Here is a 25,985-nt window from a genome sequence, read left to right on the forward strand (position 1 = left end):
ATAGTGCCCCCGGTTTAGAGCCTGAATATGTACCCGCACCTTCATGTACGTAGGTATCATGCTGTTTTCTTGAAAAAACATCGGTACATTTCTAATGAAAGGCAAAAGAAGGGGTCCAAATTGTAATGAATGCAGTGATGAAATTTACTGTGGGTTGAACAAAGGCAGGAGTAGGAGTGGGATATAACTGCCCACTGTGTAGAGCAGGGTGCAGTCAGCTGTTGACTTTTTTCCTGGAAGTGTAATTCTGAGCCTGGAAATGAGGATGGCTGTGTTTTTGGTGTACATTACAACTTGTGTTTGCTTGGTTTTCTTTGCTCATTTTTCCCAACTTTGGGATAAATTGTGAAAGCCTCTCTTCTCTTAGCTGCTCTGGCTGTGCTAGCTAGAGAAGTCAGTTCTGGTTATGCTTATTGCCAACTCTATTTTAGAGGAGCAAAATAGGTTTGTTTGAGCAGTTTGGGGTTTTGCTAATTTATTTTGCACTGATTGACATACTGAGGTGAGACTAGCACACATAGCTCAGTAGGCACTTCTGAAGACGTGACCATCTCCAAGCTGGGGCTTGGTGGAGCAAAGTGTTGACTCTTGTTGTCTGTGCCAGCTGTGGGGGCATCAACATGGGTTTTGTAACCATCTTCTGGTCATGTATAAACTTACAGCTTGTTTAGCTTTCTCTGCTGTTTGTGGGAATGATTCTGTTCCCTCTTCTTTTAAAATAAGTTTAATGGGCACAGCTTATTCTGGTTTTGCTTATTCTCTAAGTGGTTTTGCTGTGAAAGTTGGCACAGCGTGCTCAACACTGTGGTAAGGAGAAAGCCACACGTTATTTTGTCCACAGTGGGATGATGGTTAGTGCTGCTCTCAACTTCTTTACAACATCTTGCGCAGTGTAAAATGAGAAGACATGCCAGGGTTTACATGTGCTACTACATATAAACAGATTTTTCCATTGTCCTGGTGTTCCAGCTATGAGGAGACTCTCTACCAAGTTTTGAGCTGTGTAAGGGTAGTATTTGCCATCTGAGGCAGAATTAATTTGTTTCAGACATTCCTGTGTTTCAGACTTTCTTGAAGGCTGAATCTCCGGTACCTGTGCTCTGTTACCAAACCATGGGATGTTTGCTACAGTTTGGTTGACCAAGAGCAGATTTTGGCACAAGTCTGCAGTGAAGTTGTGCTTGTTCCTTTGTACTTGTAACATGGGTCCTTAGGTGGTCAGCCACCTTCCCTTAGATCAGGTAGTCAGGGGGCTGCCATCACCATGAGGAACATCAGATGCACTGTCCACACAGAAAGCGATGTGTGTCATAAGGAAACTGGTGACCTTGTCCTTAAACTCTGGCTATTTAATTTATAACTGCATACATGTGCAACGAATGTTTGTTCTTCTGATGATCTCTGGGATTCAGCTGCCTCTTAACAGGAAATAAAGAAAATCCTTGTTTTGTTTTTAAATGGGTTAGAATATAAATGAAGGTTGTCTTGCAACTCTGAGAAGAGAGCGTAAGTACTGTTGCCTGTACTGCAAGTAGAGCTGGCTTGGTTCTGGACCAAGCGTAAACCTAGTTTGAATAAAGATATCAAACCAGAAGAGGGAGAGTGGGTGATAAAATTTGGTAATGCTAATCCTTATTAGCAGGGCAAAATAAGAATATGAAACTTCTGTGGTTAAGTCTTTTTCTAGGGAACCTCTATAGTCAATCTAATCTCTTGAAAGATCTGCTGGAGCAGTTGGTCTTCATCCCTTTCCCTACTGCAATGATATGGAAGAATCACTGGCACGTCTTTCCCTCTTATCCTGCTTGAAGCACGAGCAGTTTTTCTGTGGGATACCTTCCTTTTGAATATCACACTTTAACTTAATTTTTAGCACACTTAATGACATTTGTTTTATCTGAAGTGCAAACAGAATGTAGAAACACAACATACATAATTCCAACCTGAAATTAGGAATAACCATTTTTAAAGTAAAACCAGTTTTGTAATCTTTCAGATGTTTGTAAGTACTTATGAGTAGAAATCTTGGATAGTCAGCAACTAGAAAGTAATATGTACTGTTTTGCTGTAGAAGATCTGAAAATAAGGGGAAAAGAACACTTTAAAAATTACAGTTCTTTATGGGTTCAGAAACATAGTTACATTTTACAGCTTGGCTGAAAATCCTGTGTTGTTTTGATGATATATTAGAAAGTATGCTTTTGGCAGATTCCTGAAGACAGTTGTTCACAGAAAATATTTAATCAATTCACCAAAAATTTGTGGCTGTATGTCTGCATGTTTTTATATTAATATACATTGAGATATATATATATATATATATATGCATGTGTGTATAGATATATATGTATAAAGCAGTAATTGATGTAATAAGAAGAGGCCCACCAAGTCCTTTGACTTTCTGAACAGGCTGGTAAATAAAATTTTAACTCTGATGTGGAGTTTGAACTGTATGCAAGCATAAGGTGGTGAACTAAGAGACCTTGTACTGAGTGGGTGCACTGTAACATGAACATTTCCTTATGTCAGAGAAGCTGTCCGAAGTGATGTGTGACTGTGTTTATCAAAATTTTATTTTATTTAGATCTAACAAATCCCAATGCCATTCTTTTTAAACTAGAGTTGTGAAGGGAGTATCAAGGTTTCAGAGCTATTCATTCAAACAACTGAAAGTGTCAAAGATAACAACTACTTTTAGAATAAAAATTCAAGGGGAATGTAGTATTTCACTGTTTTCCTCTGCTCCGTGCAATTTATTGCACTCTTCTAGATTGACCACTGATTATTACCTAAATCCAGGCATTTGAGGACTTCATTACTTTGCCAGATTTTAACTCTTCTTTTAAAATTGTAACAGCATGCACACACACTTTCTAATTTCATTTGTGTACACTGATACAGTTGCAGGGCTTTTTAAATATTACTGAAAGACATCATCTTTCCTAGAGTAATAATTCTCTGAGATTATGAAATGTAGTATATTTACATATAACTATTTTTGTCAAACCAGACCCTTAAGTTCTAGGGAGAACAAAGAGTTCCTGAAATTCATCTTTAAGTCCCAGGAGGTCTGGGACTTGCCGCTGAAGCTGTTCAATTCAGAATAATTCATTAATGTCAAATAAAAGACCCTGTAAAGAATAATGTTTATTCCTCTAAGCCTCTGCTGAAAGACTGTGTAAGCACTCCTTGAAAGTTTAATCATTGAATAAACCTTTTAAAGGAAGGAGGGGGAGGAGCATGACGCAAAGGTTGTGTGTTCAGTTAATGAATTGTTCATCCACATCTGGCCAGCTGCATGCTTTTTTCTATGGCAACCTGTTATTAGAGTATAATGATTTTGGGGAAAAAAACCCCAAACAACAGAAAAACAACACAGCTATACAATCAAGTGAGTGAAGGATGCGTTTTCTTGTGCTGCCAAGAGACTAATGGCATTAAGATCATTCTGGTTTGGCATAAAAGTGTTGGAGGCATCACTAAGGATGTGCATGCGCAGGAGGAGCTGCATCACCCCCCAGCATTGCAGACTGCAGCCTCCTCAGCTCAGGTACACCAGGGACTGAGCCGGTGGCAGAGCTGCTGCTTCTTGCCTTGAATCATGATGTACTTCAGTAAGTGCATGTGTCTCTTCTTTCTCTGTGCTGGATGTCATTCTTCGTGGGAGTCTGGATAAATATTTCAGTCTGTAGGAGTTCAGGAGAGCTAGGTATTGCCTAGCAACAAGCATCCCACTCTCTGCCTCCTGCTTCTCTTTATTTTATTAAAATACCAGTGAAAACCAGAAGTTGAAGCATTAAGTTAATTTTCAGAAATATTTTGAGCAGCTTAAGATATTTTTATTATGACACTACGTCAGAACAACAAAGGTGTTGGTGTGGGAGCTGGCATCTTAAGGCAAGTAACTCCGTTTGCCTTGTTTGAACAACAAATCACAATCAAAGACTAGCAAAAACTTTAGCTGGGGACAGAATAAACATTATGATTGCAGTTTAGTGAGTAATAGAATATGTAACAAGTGCTCCTTTGGTCCTGTGAGGTCTGTAAAATGTATAGCAGTTACACTTAAACTGAACGTGTTTTAAGCTGTTAATGACCTGGTTCATCTTGCAGCTTGTGATGACTGCTGGTGGGGTAGTGTATTACATTGGAATTTTAAAGTTTTTCCACTTTTTTACATACAACTTTGACAGAATGTTTTGGCTAGTTTCAGTTACAATGGTTACACAACTTTACAAAGATCCTGGGGGGTAGACTCAAGGCAAGAGAAAGGTAGGCACTTGAAGTGCAATTGAGGTTGATTTTTGAGTGTGCTGATTCAGTGCAGTACTGCACTGAATTTCAGCCTCTCGTGTTTCTTTTCAGTTCTAAATGTTGAGGACAGTTTCAAGTCTGCAGATTGTGGTTAATGTATATTTTATCTGTAGCTTCTGCAGAATGTCTGCATTATGGAGTTTATGAGTTTTCCTGCAGGAATTGGAGACATAAGAAGAAAGGTGAAGTATGTGGCTGCTATTAATACAAAGGTAGCCATCCTCAACACTGGGTCAAGGATAACCTGTGTTTCTTTGTCTCTGAATGCTGCTGAAACCATGCCTTCAGTGATCTTGCCTTACTTGATGTTCAGGGTGGCCTCCATGAGTTTGGAAGAGGTCACACTCCATCTTCGGGGGAGTTTGGTGTGACTCAGGGCCTTTGAAAAGGATTGCAGAAGTATAAGTGCAGGTTTAAAGGCTTTCAAGAAGAAAAGTGCATACTTTTAAAGGAAAACAAACGATGCAAGAAGGTGATTAAGAAACACATGCTGAAATACAGGGTTTGCTTTGTAGAGGGAAAAGTTAGTATATCTGGATTCAGCAAAGGACTTAACTTTGTGAATGAAGGGCTCTTTTCCATGTATGTCCCCATATCTGTCTGAGCTCAAAAAGAGGGAAAATAGCATGAAGAGTAATTTTTAGCTGTGTTAATGGGAATTCACTTAAAAGTTAACGGTACGTAAAAGAGATGCGAAAGCAATGCCAGCATGACCTTGTTTTTTAATTAATTAACATGGGTTTATATGTTCAAAAATGTTACGCTTGTAGAGTCAAGGGCAGCTCTACATGTGTAGTGACCTCTGTTTGTCTAGAAATATGCTCAGCATGATTTTCCTGAAACCCTTCTTGTGTTCCTTACTCTGGTCCATGATTCCTGCTCAGCTGCTCTGGTGGGTAGGGTAGGGATGCCAGCCATGGTGGGGCTACCAGGGCATTTATTCTGATCAAGACCGGTTTTCAAAATGGACTAGGTGTTGTCATTTCTGTTTGTTTTTTGCTTGCTTTAGGAGGAGTTGTCTAATGTTGGGTGGCATTCATAAGGTTTATAAATTCCTGGGGTCAGAAAACATGTTTTTAAGATGATGGTTAGCCTTTGGCTGGAAGTGGATATAATTCTGTGTTTGCTACTTACATTTCTTTCTTTTGGTTAAAACTGGTGGTTTGTTAGGTGCTTTGCTTATGATTACTTAAAGACCCCTTTAGACATCAAGGTTTTGAATCAGGAGTATTGTGCATTTGTCTTATTGGTAAATTTTCTTCTGGTATAAAAACCACTTGATACAAATGGAAGATGCTTCTATTTGGACTTTTCATGTCTATTTCTATATTTCTAATAGTAGAAACTGAGATTTCACAGCAAGGCACTGAAAACCAAAGTCTAGAGCAGATTCAACAGCGGTGCAGAGTGAATGCACTAGATCTGTAAGGATGCATGGTCCTATTTTCATATGTCTTTCGAAGTTATTTAATCTGAAGGTGAAGCTTTTCAGCTGTTCTGAAAATCAGGCAACAGGTTTGTGATGTTACTAGTTAAATGCTGGTTTCAGATGAACTGTTTGCTCTTCATCTTTTCCCCAAAAGCAGCCTAAAATAGATGCAGTGAAGAGGCCTGTGGCCTGTGTGGGTGGCATGTGTGGCAAGTGTGCATTGGCCACCAAAATCAGTGCTCTTGGTCACCCTGGTGGTTAGTGCTAGGGGATAACCCCTGTCCTACCATCAAACCACAAGATGGTGGAGCAGGACTGTGGGAAGGTTGCACTGCTGGAGCTTGTGATGTGCCCTGCTTGTGCTTCCCAAAGGGGACGACAAGCAAAAGCCCTTCTGTGAAGGAGAGCACGCTAGTGATGCAAGGATGTGGGCAATTCGGTGCTTGATAAATTGTGCAGACTTGGAGAAAATTAATAAGCAAACCCAATTATTTATCACTGTTAACAAAGTAGCTTTTTCATGAGGAGGGCTGTTGTACATGATTTGATAACTCAAAACCAGCTGTGGCTATGGCTAGTTGGATAGCAGTATGTTTGCACTTCTGAAACACATACCTATGTTTGCTGTGTCACCATGGCCACGGTAACCTAATAGAACTTTGGCAGTCACATGTAACTTGAAGCTAAGCTGTGTTGTAGGATTGTGTGTGTCTGTGTGTAGGGAGGAGTAATGAGAAAACCTAGAGAACTGGAAACAATTACAGGTCAAACTCTGTCTTCCTCTGACAGAGACCCCATGAAGCTTTTGAATAAATTATATTTATTTTAAAGAATTTGGTGACTACGTCATTTCCACCACATCATGCAAGTCCAGGACATGGAAAACCTAGTACACTTGTCCCGTTTTTGAACAGTAGCACAGAGAAAGAGCAGCTAGTAGAAACTCAAAGATGATTCTTCAAGTGTTCAAATATTAAAAAATAAAAAAATAATAAAATCTGCTTCATGAAATAGAAATTTTGAAGCAATCCAAGTAATGCCAAGGGTGGTTAAGTATTGGAAAGAGTCTACAAGATGCAGGGTGCATGAGTCAAATGGTCTACAACAGTTAACATGCTCTAAGCCTACAGTATTTACTTACATCTAGTTGTAGTTGTGTCGGTGTTTACAAACTTTTATGATTCATATGAAAATTTGGAAATTTTTTCTATTAACTTTAATATTTTCTTAGAAATAAATTAAGTGCATGGTGTTTAGTCAGTATAATAGTAGCATAGTATATGAATATTTACTAATTTTGCATGCTTAGGGGAGCTTCTTGTCTTGTTTTCAGTGTAAAAGTTTGCTTACTGTTTGGAAAGCTGTTAGTCATGTTGTTGTGTATACAGCAGTAATGAAACTACTGCTGGATTGTGGTTTAAAAGCAGGCAGGTGATGCTCCACTGCTATTTGAAAGATGACCTTATTTTGAGTGATGCACAAATAGCAACAGACTGTTTATGATAACTGACAGCAGATTTAGATTCTTGACTTCACACCATTTCCATTATTAAGAGACATTTGTAAGTAGCATTTGCTTCCAGATATATGCATGTATTCTGGCAAGAGGTTTAAGACATCCTATTACTTAAATTTTAGACATCTGAAGCTTCCCCCCCACTGCGCCCCCGCCCCCCCCCCAGCTTTAAAAAAGTTAGACTACTGGATTAGTATATCTTAAACTGGAATGAGTTTCCCTAAAGTGTAATACAGTGTGTAAATCTCTATATACATTTTTCTTGTATAGATTCATATGGAAACATAACTAAAATAATAATAATGTATCCATAAGAAACCTTTCAAGAAATACATACAAATTTTGTAATGGTCTTACACTGTTATTTCCTGTGGCTGGAATATTGACTGAGCTCACTAATAGATGTAATTAGGTTTTTAATGCATTGTCGTCCACATCTCACATAATATTTCTGGGAAACACATTTTGAAATACCAGTAAAGAATATTCACACTCGGTAACTGCTGGAAAGTTTACCTGTACAAATGCAGGGTACTGATTTATAATGGGCCCTGAAGACTAATTAAACCACTTGGGATTTAGTGTGCTCAAGTAGCAGCTCAGAAATTAAAGACACTGAGAGCATTGACTAAAATCATTAGTTAAGAGGAAACATAAGGCTTTCTCCAGTTGTAGTTACCCAGTTTTGTTTAAAGTGCTTATAAACTACTGTGGAGCAGACGTCCATGGTTAGGCTTTTTATTTGCATATACAATAATATTTGAGAAATTAATGAACCTCTTAAGAAAATATATCTATTAAATTATTTCATCTTTGTTTTTTCAGGATTGAAGTGGATCTAGGGACGAATGGATGACTGAATATTCATATGAAGAGGAAAGCCATAAAAGTTGGTTGACATTTTTACAGCCATATGTATTATACGTATTACTGCTATTATCAAAAATTTATATTGTGTTACAAAACATAACAGATGAATTAACAGGTCTGAGATTCATATGCCATATTGTCTTTCGGGCCTGGGAATACTATAGCTTAACACAGCTGTAGCTTAACGCAGCAGTTTCTGACCAAACCTGAATGTTCAAAGGAAAACCTAGTAGTACGTTAAGGAAACAGGTAATTCCTTTGAAGCCAGGTGTTTGAATGGGCTGATGCATAGTGGTGTTCATTATTCTTATGTTCAAGGATGAAGGGAGAATGAAAGAGGCATTGTTTTCCATTACAGCTACTGGCTATGAAGCTTAATATATTGTGGAGTGGCCACAGATGCCACTCAAATGCCAAATGCAGACTGACAAATGCTGCTGAAGAAGTCAAATAGGATATGATATCTTTGAAACCATCTTGGTGCTTTGTTTTCTTATCACAGAGAGATGGCTGTCTTAGAGCATGCATTTTCTGTGCTAGTTAAAAAGGAAGAGGCTGTTAGTGGACCTCTGTGCATTACTGACTATTGTTATGATTTGTAAGACGATAAAATTTAGTAGGCTTTGACATCTGTCAATCTGACTTGTGAACTATAGGCTTTGGCTGGGATGCTGTGTTAACCAATGCCTTCCAAGGCTGTTTAAACAAAGCTGACTGTGCCTGTGGATTTGTATTGGAGCAAATGAATTGTAATGGCAAATGCCAGGTGTGGTATGTTGGGATACAGGGCACGGTCCAGTGGGATGTTGTGCAGCAGCTCAGTAACGCTTTCTGGAAGCTATACCAGTCAAGGAAGAGTATGTTAGGGTGGAAAACCTCTTTCCTAGAGAGCCTTTTTCAACACCTGAATCTCAGTAATGGGTTGGAACAATCAAAAAACCATAAAACCGCTCAGATTTTTTTCAAAAGCATGCTGTCAGTTCAATACCAGAAATGTAAGGCTGTAGCTCTATTAACTTGAGCAATGTAGTTCAAGAAGACAAAGTTTCTTATTTATCTCAGTGCTAATTTGGTTTTATCAATTATTTAGTGGTTCAGAAGTTTATTTTCTTCTTGGGTTTAATTCCTCCTTGGGTACAATGCAGTTCCTTCTGGTTCAATGTGAAGTAGTGGCAGAAGGAAGGAAGAACAGGAGGACAGGGTGATCTATTTCTTGTCAAGCCGTAGTTCCACTCTCTCATGCCCTTCTGATGACATCCCGCAGTAGTCGTGAGGAAGCTGTGCAAAACATGTGCAGATAAGAAGGGATACTAAGATAATTCTTTACATGTTTTTTTGTTTGACAGTCTTTGCAAATGCAGGGCAGTGAATCCAGCTGTTAATTTTTGTTAGGAAAGTACCATGATTAAATCATATCATGGAACAAGAAAAAAATGTGGTTATGTGGTTATTCAAAGTATGAGGCTAAAAAAATTCCATTTCTGGGAAGACTGATTCCAGAAAACTTAAAACAGTAGAAGTGGAGAGAGCTCCTCTGTGGTCACCGTTAAGATCAGTTGATAAAGTTCTGGCTCCAGTAGGAAAGAGATTGTGTTTCACCCAGGACCCTGCCTCAACCTTTCGCTTTATTGCTGCTTTGCTAACCAAGTTCTCAAAATTTTCCATTGCTAACATGAGTATGTTGGTATATCACTGGGGGCATGAACAACTCGGGTTGCATTATCTGTATGTTATACTACTGTGTTTTAGGTCTTTGTTCATCTGCTTCAGACCATATAATAATATATGTAAATGTGGTTTTCTGTAAACGAATGACAACATATATGCAACCTAGTGAATGAAATATGAACATAAATTTTTCTGTCTCATAAAATGAGGTCAGATGAATCTTTTCCAGAAAAATGAGAAATATACAAAATAAACCTGATGGCATACAGGTATCTTCAATGCATGCAGCTTACAATGCTTTTATGTTTTCCATAATGGCAGCAACTGAATCCAGAGGTTCAGTTCTCTTTTGAATCTGACATTTAAAGTTTATGTTTTTTAGCCTTCAGTGTTTGTATGTGGATGTATGGAGATGAGAGACCAGGATAGGAGCTGGTAAGGAAATGGGTAAATGACAGGGACGAACTATAGCTCAGAAAGTCCCAGGCAAAATAAAGATCAGGACTTTAAATGGAAAACAAGTGGGTAGGACTGAAAGGAGGTCAGAAATTGAAGGGGAGAAGAGGTTGGTCAGATTGTAAAGGCAGGTCCGGGTTGTACTTAAAGAGTGGTCTTGGGTATGGTTTCACACTGGTTTCATGAACAGCTTGCAGTAGTAGTACTGGGCAGTTCATGTGATGGGCTTAATGATGTTCTAAGTTATTTAATGCTCAAAAAATGATAAATAACACAGAGCTGTGTTGAATTCAGTGGTGTTAGGAGATAACTGCTTATTTCCTAAAGAGGTCTATGTGGTAAGCTCCAGTAGTATTGCTGTCTCAACCTGTGCGTCATCTCTTTTTTTTTTTTTTTTTAAAAAAAAAAAAAAAAAAACAAACAAAAACAAACAACCAAAAAAACCCAAACCAAACAAACCCACAAGAGCAAACTTTGGCTCAGCTGTTTAGAGGGAGGGACTCAGTACAAGGGGGTGTTTCTTGAACTCTCCAGAGATCACCCCATCTCAACAGTCTCCCAACCTCTGATGTGCCCTTGCTTCACCTCCCCTGACTCCTGTGCAGAGCAGGGCATGGGAGGGTGCAGGTCCTATGAGCTGCTGGCTACGTGCGTGGTGCTGCGCAGTGGTGCCCAGCTGATGCAGTGAGGGCAGGACTGCCGTTCAGGGTGACCTTGGCAGCCTGAACAAATGGGCTGGCAGGGACCTCATCAAGTTCCACAGAGGGAAGAGTCTGGGAAGGAACAATGCCATGCTCCACTGCAGCCTGGGCAAGCCCCTGAGTTGCCTCATCTGGCTTGAAGCTATCCTGGTATTGGTTGGACTTCAGACACAATGTACTTTCAATCTTTACTTTTTTGGAGATTTTTTAAGTCTGATCATGATAAAAATGGTACTTTTTTTTTTTTTAATGTGCTTTAAAGGTGTTTTGAGGAAGCTTTATCTTCTTATTTGTATAGTCAGAACATTAGTAGCAGTGTGGTGATATGTTTGGTTTTTGTTGTCAGCTGTCCCCTCCATATCTATTACAAGCAAATGCAGTTTTCCTAGAAAGAAAGTGACTGCTCTTAAGTGGTCTTTCACATCTAACATCATTAAGTGGATTCTTGGAGTATAATTATGAATAGAAGCATCAACATCTTAAAATATGTTAATCTCAAGGGAGTTATTTTGCATTGGCCATCAATCTAACCCTTCTGTCATGTGTTTTTCAGTTTAGATTCTTCTCAGGCAAAGAGGCTGTAGTTTGATGTTTTGTCTCAATCATGATTATAAATATCTTTGATAAAATGATGTAACATATGACCACTTAAAAATGACTGATGGCTCCATTCAGCAAGGCAGGGAGACTTTGAAGTTCTTTTGGTTTCATCTACTGTCTAGCATTTATCAAGATGCGTCCCTTAATGGTCAGTTGGTGGTTGATATTTAATTAATATTTCACAGTGTAAATAGATAGCAGGCAGTTTGTTGTCTGGAGCCGAGTCATATTCCTAGGACAGGTCTGGTTTTACTTACTGTCACTGAAAAATGAAAAACCTCTGCTGAAACTGTAAACTGGAAGGGAAGCTTCTACCCAAACCTTCAGGAAAGGGAGGAGCAGCACAGATTTTCTGTTCCTTACATTGACTGCTGCATATTATTCTGTCTCTTGCTTCCATCTTTTCCCACTGGTCTGCAAGAGGGCCGTGCACAGTGAGCAGCATAGTCACCAGGTTTGCTTACTGTCAGCTCAGCCTGGCTGGGAGTGGAGTGACATAGATTTGGAACTAATCTTTTTCCAAAGAGAAAAAGGTGCTTGAGATGCCTGAAGTGAACCCCTTCAGCTTGATGCGTTTGCATTGCATATGGACTTGTTCCCCTCCCATTTGCCTTTGTAAAGTTATTGAATGATTTCTGAGAAGACTTTGGTGTTCCCTATTAGTCTTTCCTTATGAACAGCAGTACAGAATTTGTTCTACACCACTTCTTTTTTCATTTCTGCTGGGCAGTTGCTTTCATAGCCTAAATGGTTTCTTGTTTATGGGTCCTGGGTCTTGGCTCCATTCCATTCATTTCCCAACTATTTTGGTGTGTTTACACACTGCTCTTCAGCAGCTGGCTTGGGGCAGGTGTCCAAAGCTCGCACACATACATACACACAAAATCAGTTCATCAGAGTTAGGGCCAAATCATATTTAGTGCTTGGCTTGTAATTGGACCTTGTTTAAATTAAGTTGGACTACAGTTTTGAGGGTTTGTTCCTTGTATTTTGTTCCTGCCAGTGTGGATTAGGGGGCAGACATCTATGGAAGATCATAACTGTTGCTTTTAAGTTTTGTATCTCAAAAATGCGATATATTTTAGAAGTGTTATTTTAGTGATTGAAGATAGCTGTTGTCTTTCTGCACCCTCAAGCTTCAGAAAGGCAACGGAAGTAGGCACAGGGTCAAAGCCTGCTCTGCTGCAAAAGCTTCAAGCTTTGCTTTAAAATCAATAAATAGAGATCTTTGTGTGTAATAAATAAGGTTATGTTTTCAAGTAGTCAGCGCAGAGCTGTCCAAGAGGCTTTGCTCAGAATTGGGAGAAATGTGTCTTGCCCAGTAGCCACTCAGCATCAGTGTGTGCACAGTTTGCAATCCTGGTGGCGGCACAGATTTCTGCTCTGCTTGGAGCTGCTGTGGGATGTTTCAGGTGCTCTGATTTTGCAGTAGTTGTTGAGTTAAAAACCTATTTATTTAAACAGGTTTTTGAAACAGGAAAAATGGAGAATCACATAAAAAAAGGATGGCAGGAACCTTCATGTGAGGTGGTGTGTGTGGGAATAAAGCAGCCTACATTGTAGTGTAGCTTACAGGAGACTAATTAGTCTAGAATTGACAAAATGTGACAAAACCATGAAATATTTAAAATACTGGAGTTCTTTTCACAGTTCATGTAATTAAAATTACTAAATGTCATTGTAAAGCAAAGGTAGATGTTGCTGGTGTTGCCTGAAACACTCCTCTGTGAAGAGATAGGTGGTGATGGTGAGTGTGATTAGTAAATTGTGGATGTAGGTGAAAAGTGTGTTTAAGAGCCTGCTTCAGCCTGCTTCAGCACCTATTGACATAACTCAGTGCAGTAGAGTGTCTGTCAAACTACTTCTGAAAGTTAATAAATACCCCTTAACAATTTTACTTAGTCAATGTGTTGGCATCTATCATTTGTATTACTTAGTGCTGTTGATTGTAAGGCTTGGTGTGTGATTACGTAACTTTTTTTGATTAATTTAAGTCATACAGAGCTCAAATTCTTCCTGTAATGACTGTTCTCCTGTAACTGTTACTCTGGTTTTTAAAGCTGGGGGATTTGGGGAATTTTTAGGGGAGGTGTTGGGGTTTTTTTTAAATTCCTTTTGGGAGTGAAAAACAAACAAACAAACAAAAACCTTGAAAAGAGCAGAGAACAAAGATAGCAAACTAGCCTGTGAGCATAAAATGATGAACTGCTTTATAACGCAGGTACAGATACCCTTGGTTCCCATTTCTGTATTTGAAATGCATGATATGTTGGTGTTCCCATGTTGGAAAGGAGAGGAGATACTCTATAAGCAGAGTTCCCACTTAGAAGGAGCAGAAACGGATGTCACTACCTCTTGTAGTCTCCAAAATGCATGTTGTAGACTATATGAAATAAAATGATGGAAGCAACCTGAAGATCTAGGTGAGAAATTTTGATGTGAGCATTTCCTCAGTTGAGACTGCAGCTGCGTTTAGTACCTCAGGACTGCCAAGCTTAAATGTAGAACCTGCTGTATCTGCCTTGCTATGGACATCCACTTCAAGGAGCAAACTGTGGCTGTGGTGTGAGTGATGCCATGTCCCTGCATGCCCACCGGCCAGAGTTAGCTCCCTCCATACTGCACTTGCTGCAGGCACACTGCTGGCTTTTGGAGCTTCGGTGTCCTCCTTTACCTCTATGGTGCTCCCATGCTCGTTATTGTTGTTGGAGATAATTGCAGTCCTATCAGTGTTGTGTTTTCATGTTTTCATAGCGTGTTGTGGGCTCTAGTGTGAGGCCATGCACAGGGGTCTGAGGGGGCAAGCTTGGAGGGCTCAGTAGGACCAGTCAAACTGGTAGAGGTTTGTCGACACTGTTACTTAAAAAAGCCTGGAAAGATCAGTCCCTCAAACCACAGTCTGGTTTTGGAGGAAGTTGGCTGGAGCGGTCCAGGCTAGAGCTGGGAAGTGAGCTGAGTGTGTTACTGGTTTAGCTTAGATCAGGAAATGATTCCATGAAATGTTCAGGCCTGGTGTGCTTTGGTTTGCTTTGTAGGATAGCCTTGGGCTGCAAAACCTAGGTGGCTTCTGGAAGAAACCAGACCTGAAGATGTGCTCCAAAACAGTTTACCCAACTCTGTCTCATGGGCTGTTAAAAGACACAGGCTGTGGATATCTTCAACTAAACTAAGAAGATCCTTTCCTGTTGAAACAGTACTGCTTGCTGAGGGAGATACAGACTTGCTGTTCTGCTAGGTGAAAGCTCAGGAACCTCCTAGCTGAGATTGCATAATGCCTTTCTTTGTTTAGTGGTGTTTTCAAATCAGTTTCTGTTTCAAACCAGCTTCTTTGGTTCCTCTTGAGTGGGTTCAGTCCTGGTGAGGACTAGTTGTAAGGGATGGGACATAGTCCACAGGGAGCCAGATCTCAAAGTTCCTTTCGACTTCAGTCGTTTCGCTGAAGGCTCTTTTGTCTTCCACTAGTTGGCAGACAGCTGTTAGGTATCTCCAGAGGACTGTTCTTCCCATGGGATTCTATGTCCTCCCTGAAAAAGCAGACACCTCCTCTGCCTGTAAGCTATGCTGGTGCAGACATGGTGAGTACACCATGCTCCACTTTGCTGGACTCATTCTCCAGTCCTTGGGTTTTCAAAGCATCCCTGCGCCTCCCTGCTCTTGCAGCCTGACTTTTCTGTGGCACGTTCTCGTGGGAATGAAAGAGCAGTCACTGAGCTCATTTCACCTTTTATTCCTAGAGCACTTAGAGAACAATTATACTAATTCTAATAATGACTAAATTTATACTACTCCAGAGAGGGAAGCACAAGGCATTTAATTTCAAAGCTGTTTGACAAGACCATTTTGATGTGTGTATTTTCAGAAGTGTGACACAGGTTTTCAAAGCGCCTAATGGAGAGAAAAATGTTTAAATTCATACTCTGAGGTACTGGTTTCTAAGAAGCTGAATACTATTGAGCTCTGTCGGGCATGATCCATCAAATAAAACAAGTTTAAACTAGAGATTTACAGGACTTACTACTTCTGCTTGTTTCTTAATGACCTGTTCCTGGTCATTAGTTATCAGGATGTAAGTGTTTGCATGGAGAAAAAAAGGATACTTCTGTTGTGGGAGGTATTAATTCTCAGTACTGTGAAGCTGCACAGCTAACTGCATTTTAGAGTTAATCTTTACTTTTCAATGAGAAGGGAAACCCCCATGTGGGGTGGTGCTGATTAAGATACATTGAACCAGAAATTGAAATACTGCATATGCTTTCTTGTTTCCCTTTTCCTACATATCTGACAATAACATTTAGTGCTGGAAATAAATGCATTTGGATTTTTAGTATTTTTGACATGCCGTGGAGAGAATAATGTCAAACAATGGCAATTTGTCACTTCTCATATGAAGGTGTAGAAGAACATGTTAGAATTCAGTAGCTAGCACGTAAGGAGAAGGCAGTTATTTTAATACTGATATCCACTGCTAACAGACCTGAATAATGATTCCACTGGATACAGTATTTCATATACCCAAGGACATGTGTCTAAAAGAGAGAATAAGCTCCTGGTATTAATCTAAATCTTGACCCGCTCTTAGGCTTCCCACATGGTGCTTCATGTGTACTCCTGGTGATTCATTAAGTCTTTCTTGTGCAGAGGTTTGGTGATGAGTCAGGAAAGGGCAAGTCTTCTGCTTTGAGGCTGTCACCTTCTTTTGAACTTTGCTATTTACTTAGGGTTTTTTGTTGTTGTTTCAGTTCAGTTTGATAGCAGTCTGCTACAGCTGTGATTGCTGCAGTCGGCTGTGATGGATATGTGGGCATAGCTCAAGTGAAAACAAAAGCCTTGGCTTTCAAACATTATAGGTAAACATGCACTGAGTTTCCGCCTTAATTTCTAAGTAATATAGAAGTGTTTCAGTATTTGTTTTAGCAAAAACCCCCACTAAAGCCAACAAAAAAGATGTCCTAGAAACACTGAGATTCAAAACATTATTTCTACTTGGCTTTATTTTCCCTATTTTAGAGGAGATGGTGCAATCCCCAAAACCCAAACATTTGGAGTTAATTCTGAGACTCATTTAAAACTATATGAGCTCTGGTGATTATGAAGAGAGATGACAGTGAGAATCTCTCTTGCAAATTAAGAAATAAGGAGTTTCTGTTGGTCTTAGGAAGATGAAAATTAACTTAGATGTGTAGGTCGTCTTATTAAGTACAGTGGAACTGAGATGATGTTTGCTGAACTACTCTTTGGAGATTTACATAATGGATGAGATACAGGAGCTCCAGGCGGCATGACAGTGGAGTTTATTTTATCGCAGAATGTAAAACAAGTGAATTGCCTTAATAATCTCTGCAGAAAGCAAGGATAATTTTTTTTTCATTTTTTTTTTTTTTTTTATATCCAGAAAGAGAGCCAGAGAGTTCATAATATCCTGGCTATTCATGTACAAGAGCCAAACCTTTCTTTTGAATAATCTGGATCCCTTTAACTATTTTATTATCTTATTCAGGACTTCTAAAGCTCTTCAGGAATGGCAAGCAGCATGCATCTGTCTGAAAATATGGCTTTTACGTGGTAAAAATATACTATCTGCTGATAATTCATGGCTTGATAAAAGAGGCTCATAAGAAGTTGGGTAATTATCCTAACTGCTATTTAAATGTATGGAAAGCATTTATAAACCAAGCTCACCTGCTATTTATTTCTATAGTAATAATAGTAATTTTGAAAGTTTTAGAACCATCATAATTTCAAAGTGGGTGTATGTTGGAAAAAAGTTTTAACATTAAGAAGTTTCAGACTTTAATTTACTCAAACCAGTTCACCCACATTGGTTGGTGTGTTTTGTTTTTTTTTTTCCTACATGAGCTGATGATATCTTTTCAGCATGGAAAATGGACAAAGAAACACTGAAGTAGAAAAGTTAAATGTAGATGGTAATAACAACACTCAACTCCTACTGTGTGCTTCTAAACCCTGTTTTTGGCTTCAAGGAAGAGTTTGGCTGTTACTTTACTTTGAATATAAATGTGCCATTACTCTTTGATCTGTAGCAACAGTTTGTTATGATCAAGGCTACTTACCACTTCTGCCTGCAAGAACAGATTTACTGTTGGGCATAGCAGGTTTCCGAAAGAGTGAATGATGATCTTAGTTTCTGGTTTCTGTGAGCTATATGCAGTTTAAGGATACTTTCGTATTAACCTGATGTCAATTGCTGCTACTTGTAATAAAGTCTGGGCAAGTAATTCACCATATAATGTTCCACACAAACACAGGCATTTATTTGCCTAATATGAGACCAAGTCATTGGAAAAAAAGGGATAATTTCATGAGCAGGGTTAGTTTCTGCTTTTATTAATAAAAAACTTAATATATTTCCAGTGGTTTCAGTAGTGATGGATAATACCTAGTTGGTCTACTAAGTATGCTGTGCTTTAGTCTTAACTCCAGGATGCATGCTGGGATTAGTTCTGCCAAACTTACTCTGGATACTGGATAGTGATTATTATTTATCAGTTGATGTACAGTTAGATTTTTCTTCTTACCAATTTCTTTTTCTGGCTTGGTTTCTAGTAAACCAGTTAATTTTGTCTAGTCATGTCTGTATCAGTAACAGTTACTGCAGTATGCAAGGGAGGACGTGAAAGTAATAACCCATTTACTTAAATTTACTGGGATCTGTCCGCATCGTGGCCTGATGGGATCAGAGAACTAGGAATGTTTTATAAGGACAGAGTTGTTTTCATGAGAAAGTATTTTAAAACATTGAAATTCTTCCACTGTGGTGGCTCAGAACTCTCCCACATGGGGATCTTTAGAGAAAATAAATAAAAGATCACACCAGGTGAATGTGATTTAAAGTGTCTGTAACCGTTTCTCAAATGGCATTAAAATTCAAAGTAAAATATAAGCAAGGCAATGGAAAGGAAAAGCTCAGTTCAACCTCCAGACTTTCCAGTGCACTACATAGATGCATAGCACCAGACCCTAAGGGCACGGAAGAGGATCCTGAAGAGTCATGCTGTCTGAAGGAGCCCCCCCCCTGGTTAGGGCAGCTTCTTCACACCCTGCTTCTCCACAGCTTACCCTACTTTGGGATGTGTGTACATTCATCTCGGAGAGAAGTCTCTCATTTCTAATCCCAGCATAAGTGACCTAAAAGTATTTGTCTATGTGCATATCTAGTAAGATAGAACAAAAAGGTGTTTTTCCATGTATGGCTGAGATAGGTTCTTTTGAAAATGCAACGTTAAGCACCAGCTAGCATGGCCGTGACTGTTCTTTAAATTTATGTTCATTAAGTTAAAAATCCTGAAGCTTTCACTTGTGAAATTTTGTAGGTTATAAAAAATTTTAAAGGGAGAAAAGAGCAAGCATCTACTGGTGCTTGTGTTGTCACAGTATGGAAGTGTCTGTGTCCTTCACTTATTTCTGAGACAGCAGCTCAAGAATGCTTATTACACTTAAAGTGATGAACTCATATTCCTCACTAGTGAGGAGTGAAGCTAGGGTGTTTCCATCCTGCCTGGCTTGGACTGCTTTGAATCTTGGGGGGTGTTTCAGTAGCCATCCAAGTTGCACAGTTGCTGGTTACTAACTTCTTTGTAGACCATTCAACATGATGAGCATGTGAAGTACTTAACAAGTACCTACCTTGTAAAATTTCAACAAAAATTTTCCAATCCAGGCATAAACCTTTATATCTGACCCTACAGCAATTGTATGACAGCTGATGATGGTAAAAACATGAAGGATTATTTGGTAATTTATTTTAAAAGGCATGCTTTACTTAAGTAGTCTTCTATAGGGTGTGATAAATAGATATGGTCAAAACAGTATTAACAGTGATCTCTTGAATTAGTCTAGTAGGTCCTGAGAGTTGATCAGCAGCATGACTTTTCTTTTTCTTCCCAGTTTTAACATATTCAGGTTAATAGTTTTGTGGGTTTGAATAATAAACATAATCCGTTGATCATGAGAGTATTCTTTCAGGTTGAAAATAAACTCAGAGCTCTGCTGTTTTTCAAATGGCTACTCAGAGAACTGTCATTACTTTAAAACAAACAACAAAAACAACCCACCTGAATGTTTCAGAGACTGTTTTTAATGTAAGAGTAAATGATGAGACTTTCACAATTTTTGCTTAAGAGTGGATAATTTATTATTCCTGGCACCAAACAGGTGATACAATTACTGTGTTTTTTCCCTATAATTCTTGAAATGCAGAATTTATTAAATGTCTTTAGACAATATAAAGTATACGTCCACATACATAATGCATGCATATGCACACAGAAGCTGGATGGAGGCTCTGTGTTGATTGCACTGAGCCACGGGATGGACACCTGAAGAAACAACACTAACAGTGGCATAGTTTTGGTGCTTTTCATGAAAAAACATGAGTTGGGTACCTAACATAGATTCTGTGAGCTTAAGTCCTGTGAGGAGTCATTTTTAAGAAAAGGTATATTTTCTTGAAAGAATTAATAAAATATTTTTTTTTCTTTACATGTGAACTGGTAACTTGGCATGAGCTTTTAACATAAAAAGCATTTTTGTGAAACATCTACACTGATTGAGGGAATTACACTTCAGATTTGTGTCCAGCATCATTCAGTGTCTGATAAACACTGCTCTTGAAACCACTGTGGCTGTAATTTTAGTGGTTAGAATATTTTAGTAATGTTTATTGAATTTCAGCATCCAGAATGATGGTGGAGACAGTTTGTCACATTATTAATGTTAGGGGTGTGGATCTCTTCAGAAAGATGCAATACACATAACACTCTATGTCTGTGCAGAAATTGTTGCTTAAAAATGAGCAGCTTAACCCATCCAGTTCTTCTGGTGCGAAGTAAATCTAATGAAAGTGTTTTATTCTATGTGAGACATAGCTAGTGTGGACAGGAAATCGTTTTCGTCATTTTACACAGTGTAACTAAGCCATGTGCTGGGAATAAATACGTGATTTATACAAGCACAATTTCTTATTATGTCCTAATGAGAGACGTTAAATATATTAGTATGACTCAGGACTTGACACATGCTATAAAGGCTATGTATGATGCCAAACAACCAATTATCTCAGTGCATTATTTCTTGAAAACCTTGACATGGGTAAGGTCACTATGCATTTTTAATGGCAGCATGATGCTAGGTTTTAAAAGATAATACAAATAACAATACTTTGTTAGACCTTCCTGCTGTGCAATGTATAATCAGGAGCACTGACTTAAAGAATGCTAATGAGGATTTAAAGACCCAGCAGGGGCACGTTTAGCAGTCACACACAGTTCTGTCAAATGTTTTTGCATAAGGCACCTCTGATGCAAAATAGAGTTCAACAGCAGGTGGGAATGTATACTTTTATCGTGTAACTTGATGTAATACTTCTATATGTTTCAGTGAGAATAACAATAATTTTCAATATTCTGGTGCTTTGCCAGGCACTGTCATTTGGCTGTGACTTTTACTGTTCATGAAATCAGCCAGGAATGGTGGCACACATGGACAGACTGTATTGTTGCATTTTCAGTAATTGAGCAATGACTGAGGGGAAACAAAGAGGGGTCTGAAGTTATCACTTGAAGTCCATACTAAGCTGTAAATGCTGTGTGCTGACCATCTCATTTACCTCTGGAATAAATCACAGGGAGTGAAATGCTGCAGAAGAACAGACAGTGGCCCACCTAGCTTAAGGTTCCTTTTTGGTAGTGATCCATACCAAGTGCTTGGCAGAAGAATGTCAGTTCATTGAGTACAAGTCTTCAGACTGGAATCTCGTGGTTTAGAGTTGGTTTAACTTCCATGGGTTTGGCATGCATTATACTTAAAGAAAAGACATAGGAATGTAAATGTGGCTGTTTTCTGTTAGCGCAAAGGACTGTCTACCTTATATATTTCCTCAAACAGCAGTCAGTAACAGATGGATGCTTAGGGAAACGATGTAGCAAGGTTGCATATGAGCAGTGGTATTGCCCTGGTACATCTTTCAAGTTTGCAATAAATCTACAGCAGAAATACTTTCATAACCAGAGGTTGTATCTGTATTTTTGTGCTCGATAGCTCTTGATAAACAAATCTGTAGAAAAGTCCATTTGTTTCTGAACCAATTTCCAGCTCATCAGACAAGTGGATTTGTTAGGAGACCAGTTTCTCTTTAAGTGAAGAAGTCTTGTCTTCCAGTGCAAAATCTGTGGATTCCAGTTGCAAAAAGGCAGTATATATAGCAGGAGGTGGAAGCAGGGTCAGGATACAAAGGATGAAAACAGAAATACTGTGCAGGCATGCAGCGATGGTGTCAGGAAAGCCAAAGCTCAGCTGGAATTCAGACTTGCAGAAAATACAAAAGACAACAGCATTTTTACTACATCAGCATTAAAATGCTGGACAGTGTGGGTCCATGGCTGAATGCCTGAAGCTGAGGTACTCCACTACTGCCTTCTGCCTCAGCCTTCACCTGAGTGGCCTCCTCACAGGCCTCTGCTTACAGAGAAGGCTTAAGGAGCAGAACCACCAGTCATGAATGAGTACCAAATCCTGGGGATTAGCTGTGAAGACTCAACCCAGACAAGCCCATGGGACCCACGTGCCTGCATGCACAGACATTGGGACAGATGGATGACATCCTTGCAGCACCATTCTCGGCACCTTTCTACTTAAAAGGTCCTGGAGACTATGGGAGATCCCTGATGACTGGAAAAAAGCAAATAGAGCACTTTTCTTTAGACAAGTCCAGAAGGGCGGTCTGGGGCACTAAGGACCAGTCGGCTTCTCTTTGGTCCTCAGAAAAATCACAGAATGAGTCCTCTGTGAACAGACATCTGGGCACTGTGAAGGAGAAGGTGCCTGGGAACAGTCAGCATGGATTCACCCAGGATAAAGCATGCCTGACCTACATGGTTGCATCTGCTGTATAAAGCAACTGGAATAGTGGGTGAGGGGAGAGAAGTTAACACTGTTTACCTTGGCTTCTGCAAGGCTTTCAACGGTGTCTCCAACAATGTTCTTGTATCTTGAGTTATGGTTATTACAGCTTGGATGGGTGCACAGTCAGATGGGCAAAGACTGGTAGGATGTGTGGGCTCAGGGGTCCTCGGTCAGTTCATAGCCATACGTGGTGGGAGAATGAGAGACAGTGCATTGAAAATGAGAAGTTCAGGCTGGGTGTGAGGAAAACCTTCCCCCCTCGCCCCGGAGTCTGTCTCCCAGTTGAGCAGGTTGTTCAGAGAATTTGTGCCATCTCCATCCTTCAGGGTTCTTAAGACCTGACTGGACATAAGCCTGAGCATCCTGGTCTGACCTCTGAGCGACACCTGCTTTGAGCAAGACGTTGGACTGGAGATCTCCTGAGGTACCTTCCCAGCTGAATTATCTTGGGATCCTAAGGAAAAAAAAACCAAAATCAAAACATTGGCTGTACATCCATTGCTGCCTGGATTTCTCCAGGATTACATGTTTCTTGCTGTGAACTGATATGTTATAAATTAATTACTCATTTACCTTGTCTTTCCCCTAGACACTTGCTCATGGATTTTTTTTATAGTCTTAAACTTATTATATATGCCCAGTTTCACTGTATATAGCAACTTTTGTATCTCTAAATTTTAGGGATGCTATAAGAAAAGTTCAAATGATTATTATTGTAGTGCTGTATGTGCTACTCATGCATATGTGATTTTGTTTCCTCTCACTTTTATGGCTATACCCATAGTTACTTAAAGTACTCTTGAAGTTACGCAGTTATTTCACTCAGCAGTAATTTTGTTCATGTGCAGTACACTTTTTTTCCCCAAACATATTTGAGGAATCACAGCTTCTCTGAGAATCTGTGGGAAATGCGTGTTGATGACATGTGAAACTTGTTAATTAGAAATTCCTAACATTTAACTAGAATTGTCTTTAAAGTGGACCCTTGTTCCACGATAATTTATTGCGTGTTGAAAATAATCTGACAGTTTTGTACATAAGCATTTTGGTCATCCTCTCTTGGGTGAGAAAACCCCTCATGTGAGCAGTCAGGTATCAACTTCTGTCTATTAAGTCAGTGTGAAGAGTCTGAGAGCAGTATGTTATTTTAGACAGGTTTTTTTCACGTATTTGGTGGATACTTACAGATTCTCATTCATGAATTGAGGTGCTTTATAACTTACTAAGTGAACAAAAGTCAGAGTTTGCCCTTTTTTGAAGTGTACTGAGTGCTACTTGCCAGCTTTAATATTAATATTTTCCCAGGAGCTTGCACTGAAGCCTGTGGGGAGCGGGAAAACCTCAAACTGATGTCAAATAGAACAGAGATCAGGTTGCGACAGGATGTTAAACATTTGCAGTTAAGGAGTTTCATCAGAGCATACAGCCTTTCTTTCGAAATGTCAGAATAAGCAGTTTGTTTGCTCCACAGCAAGAAGCGTATAAAGCAATTACCATTCCTCCACGTGCATGTAAGGTGCTGTGCAAAAGGTGCAGGGAAAGGTGATGGAGTAATGCTTAGCTTCTGGCAAACAGTCTGACTTTTTCATCTGAGCGTGCAATCGTTCAGCTTTATTTAATTATTCTTTTGTTATTTTGGCATGTACATAAATCAAACGGTTTTTAAGCACAGTTTTGCAAACACTGGCACTCTGGCAGTGCTTCTGCTGCGGTGGAGCTGCTGGGGCGAAGGTTGTGGTTACATCTCTTCCTAGCAGCTGGAATTTGGCCATTGAAAAGAACGGTTTTGTTTCATTGCTTGCTGCCTATCATATCTATGACTTTGTACGTGAACCACAGCAGATGCTTTTTGAGGTTCTATGAGAACTGGCTACACTCCTTGCAGGTGTGACCTGTGATATCTGGCATTGGAGGGTGCAGCTGCATGTAAGCGTGTTCTCCTACTCCTCTCAAGGCTGTAGTGAATTTGCCTCTGCCCCTGTAGCTGGCAGTGCAACAAGCTGAGATGGAAACGAACAACTGACTTCTGAGAGCAAGGTGTTCTGTTATGGGTATCATACTCTGCTCTGTCTTTAATAGTTAAAAAAAAAAGTTTTTTTTTTTAATAGTAAAAAAAAAAAGTTTTTAAAATTGCTTGTGAACAAAATAAATCTGAAATAAAGATAAGGCTTAACTGAATTTCCTAAACTTTATCATTACATTTTTAACCTGAAGTGGGAAAGCTAGCTTATCCTGGTTTCTTTTTAATTCTGCCTATACATGTATCAGATAAGCGAGAAATACTTCTGCTGGCTAACACCAGTATCAGCTACTTAATGTTTTTGTGGCCCAGCTGCTAGAAGGGAGCTAGGCATATTTAATGACAGCATTACCTTAAATTCCTGGTACTCAGAGGGTGCACTTTGCAGTGTCCATGATTTGTAAGAAGCCAGCTTCTGACATTGACAATCAATTTATTGCTCTACTTTACCCTAGAGGGAGGGAACATGGCACCTAGAGGAGCAACAGTTTTCTCCCCAAGCTGAAAGGTTGGGGAGGATCTGTTGGCCAGTCATGCTCCAGTGGGGCATACGGTATTGCTGGTAGCTCATTTGCTTTCTCTGACACCCATGATGAAAAGGGCCAGTGTAATTTATGGAGGAAGCAATGATGTCCAGGACATTTGGCCTGCCATGTGGCATCTCGGACAAAAATTTTGGACTAAACTGTGGCTACTGCTACATGCTAAACACTCCCTTTATTCTCCAGAGTGCAGGGCCTGTGTTGCGTCTGTCTTCATGGAAGCAGACTTCGCACGTTGGCAGGTGGGGGGAAATGTGTGCCAGCAAGCTCCCTGTGCTTTCAGCAGCTCATTTTCCTATCAGAACAGGTAAGGGCAGGATTCAGAGTAAAATTTCAGTCACTGGTAAGCTGCTGGGCAATACCATTCAACTCTCGTTTGCTTAGCAAATACAAAATAGTTACAATTTACATAAGAGATACAGGAAAATTTTGTCAGATGGCAAAATTATTCCCCCGACGCTCTATTGATGATGTTCTAGCACTAGAGCTGATTAAAAACATGGTGTGACCCGAGACTTACTTTTTGATTATTTAAACTTTTATTTATTCCTTGGTAAAGGCAAAACATGGGGGACCTGGAATGAAAACCTGACCTGAAACTGTTCTTAGCAGTTCTTCATGTGATTTTTTTTTTTTTTCCCCTCAAGTTTAATAATTGAGGCAACAGCTCACCTAATAGTAAAGTTAACCTTTAAGTATATATGTTTTAGTAAATTTGATCAATATAATATTTGTAGGACTATGAAAATTCTTTTATACATTCCATTGCAATTTTTTTGAGGGGTGGCCAGCTATGTTAGTTTTCGTTCTTTGAACTATTCTCCAAACTTGAGGACAGTTGACATAAGAGGGCAGAAAACTGCTTTGGAAATTGAGTAGTACTTATTTGAAAGCACTTGAATTGTAACTGTGGTCAAGGAAAAGTGGCAGTCTAGGTCAATTACTAGGT

At 39.4% G+C, this 25,985-nt stretch overlaps 1 protein-coding gene across 6 annotated transcripts in view; it reads left to right on the forward strand.

The window, feature by feature from the left end:
• KLF12 (KLF transcription factor 12) overlaps positions 1-25,985 on the forward strand; it is a 240,670-nt gene that overhangs the window by 63,299 nt on the left and 151,386 nt on the right. For all 6 annotated transcript variants that reach the window (XM_074912050.1, XM_074912040.1, XM_074912024.1 and 3 more), the window contains one exon: positions 8,085-8,148. In XM_074912050.1, the coding sequence (XP_074768151.1) occupies positions 8,128-8,148 (21 nt within the window). In that variant the 5' untranslated portion in view covers positions 8,085-8,127. The remainder of the gene's footprint in view (positions 1-8,084; positions 8,149-25,985) is intronic.

This window comes from Athene noctua, chromosome 1 (assembly GCF_965140245.1).
Source record: "Athene noctua chromosome 1, bAthNoc1.hap1.1, whole genome shotgun sequence".
In the NCBI taxonomy this organism is placed as follows: domain Eukaryota; kingdom Metazoa; phylum Chordata; class Aves; order Strigiformes; family Strigidae; genus Athene; species Athene noctua.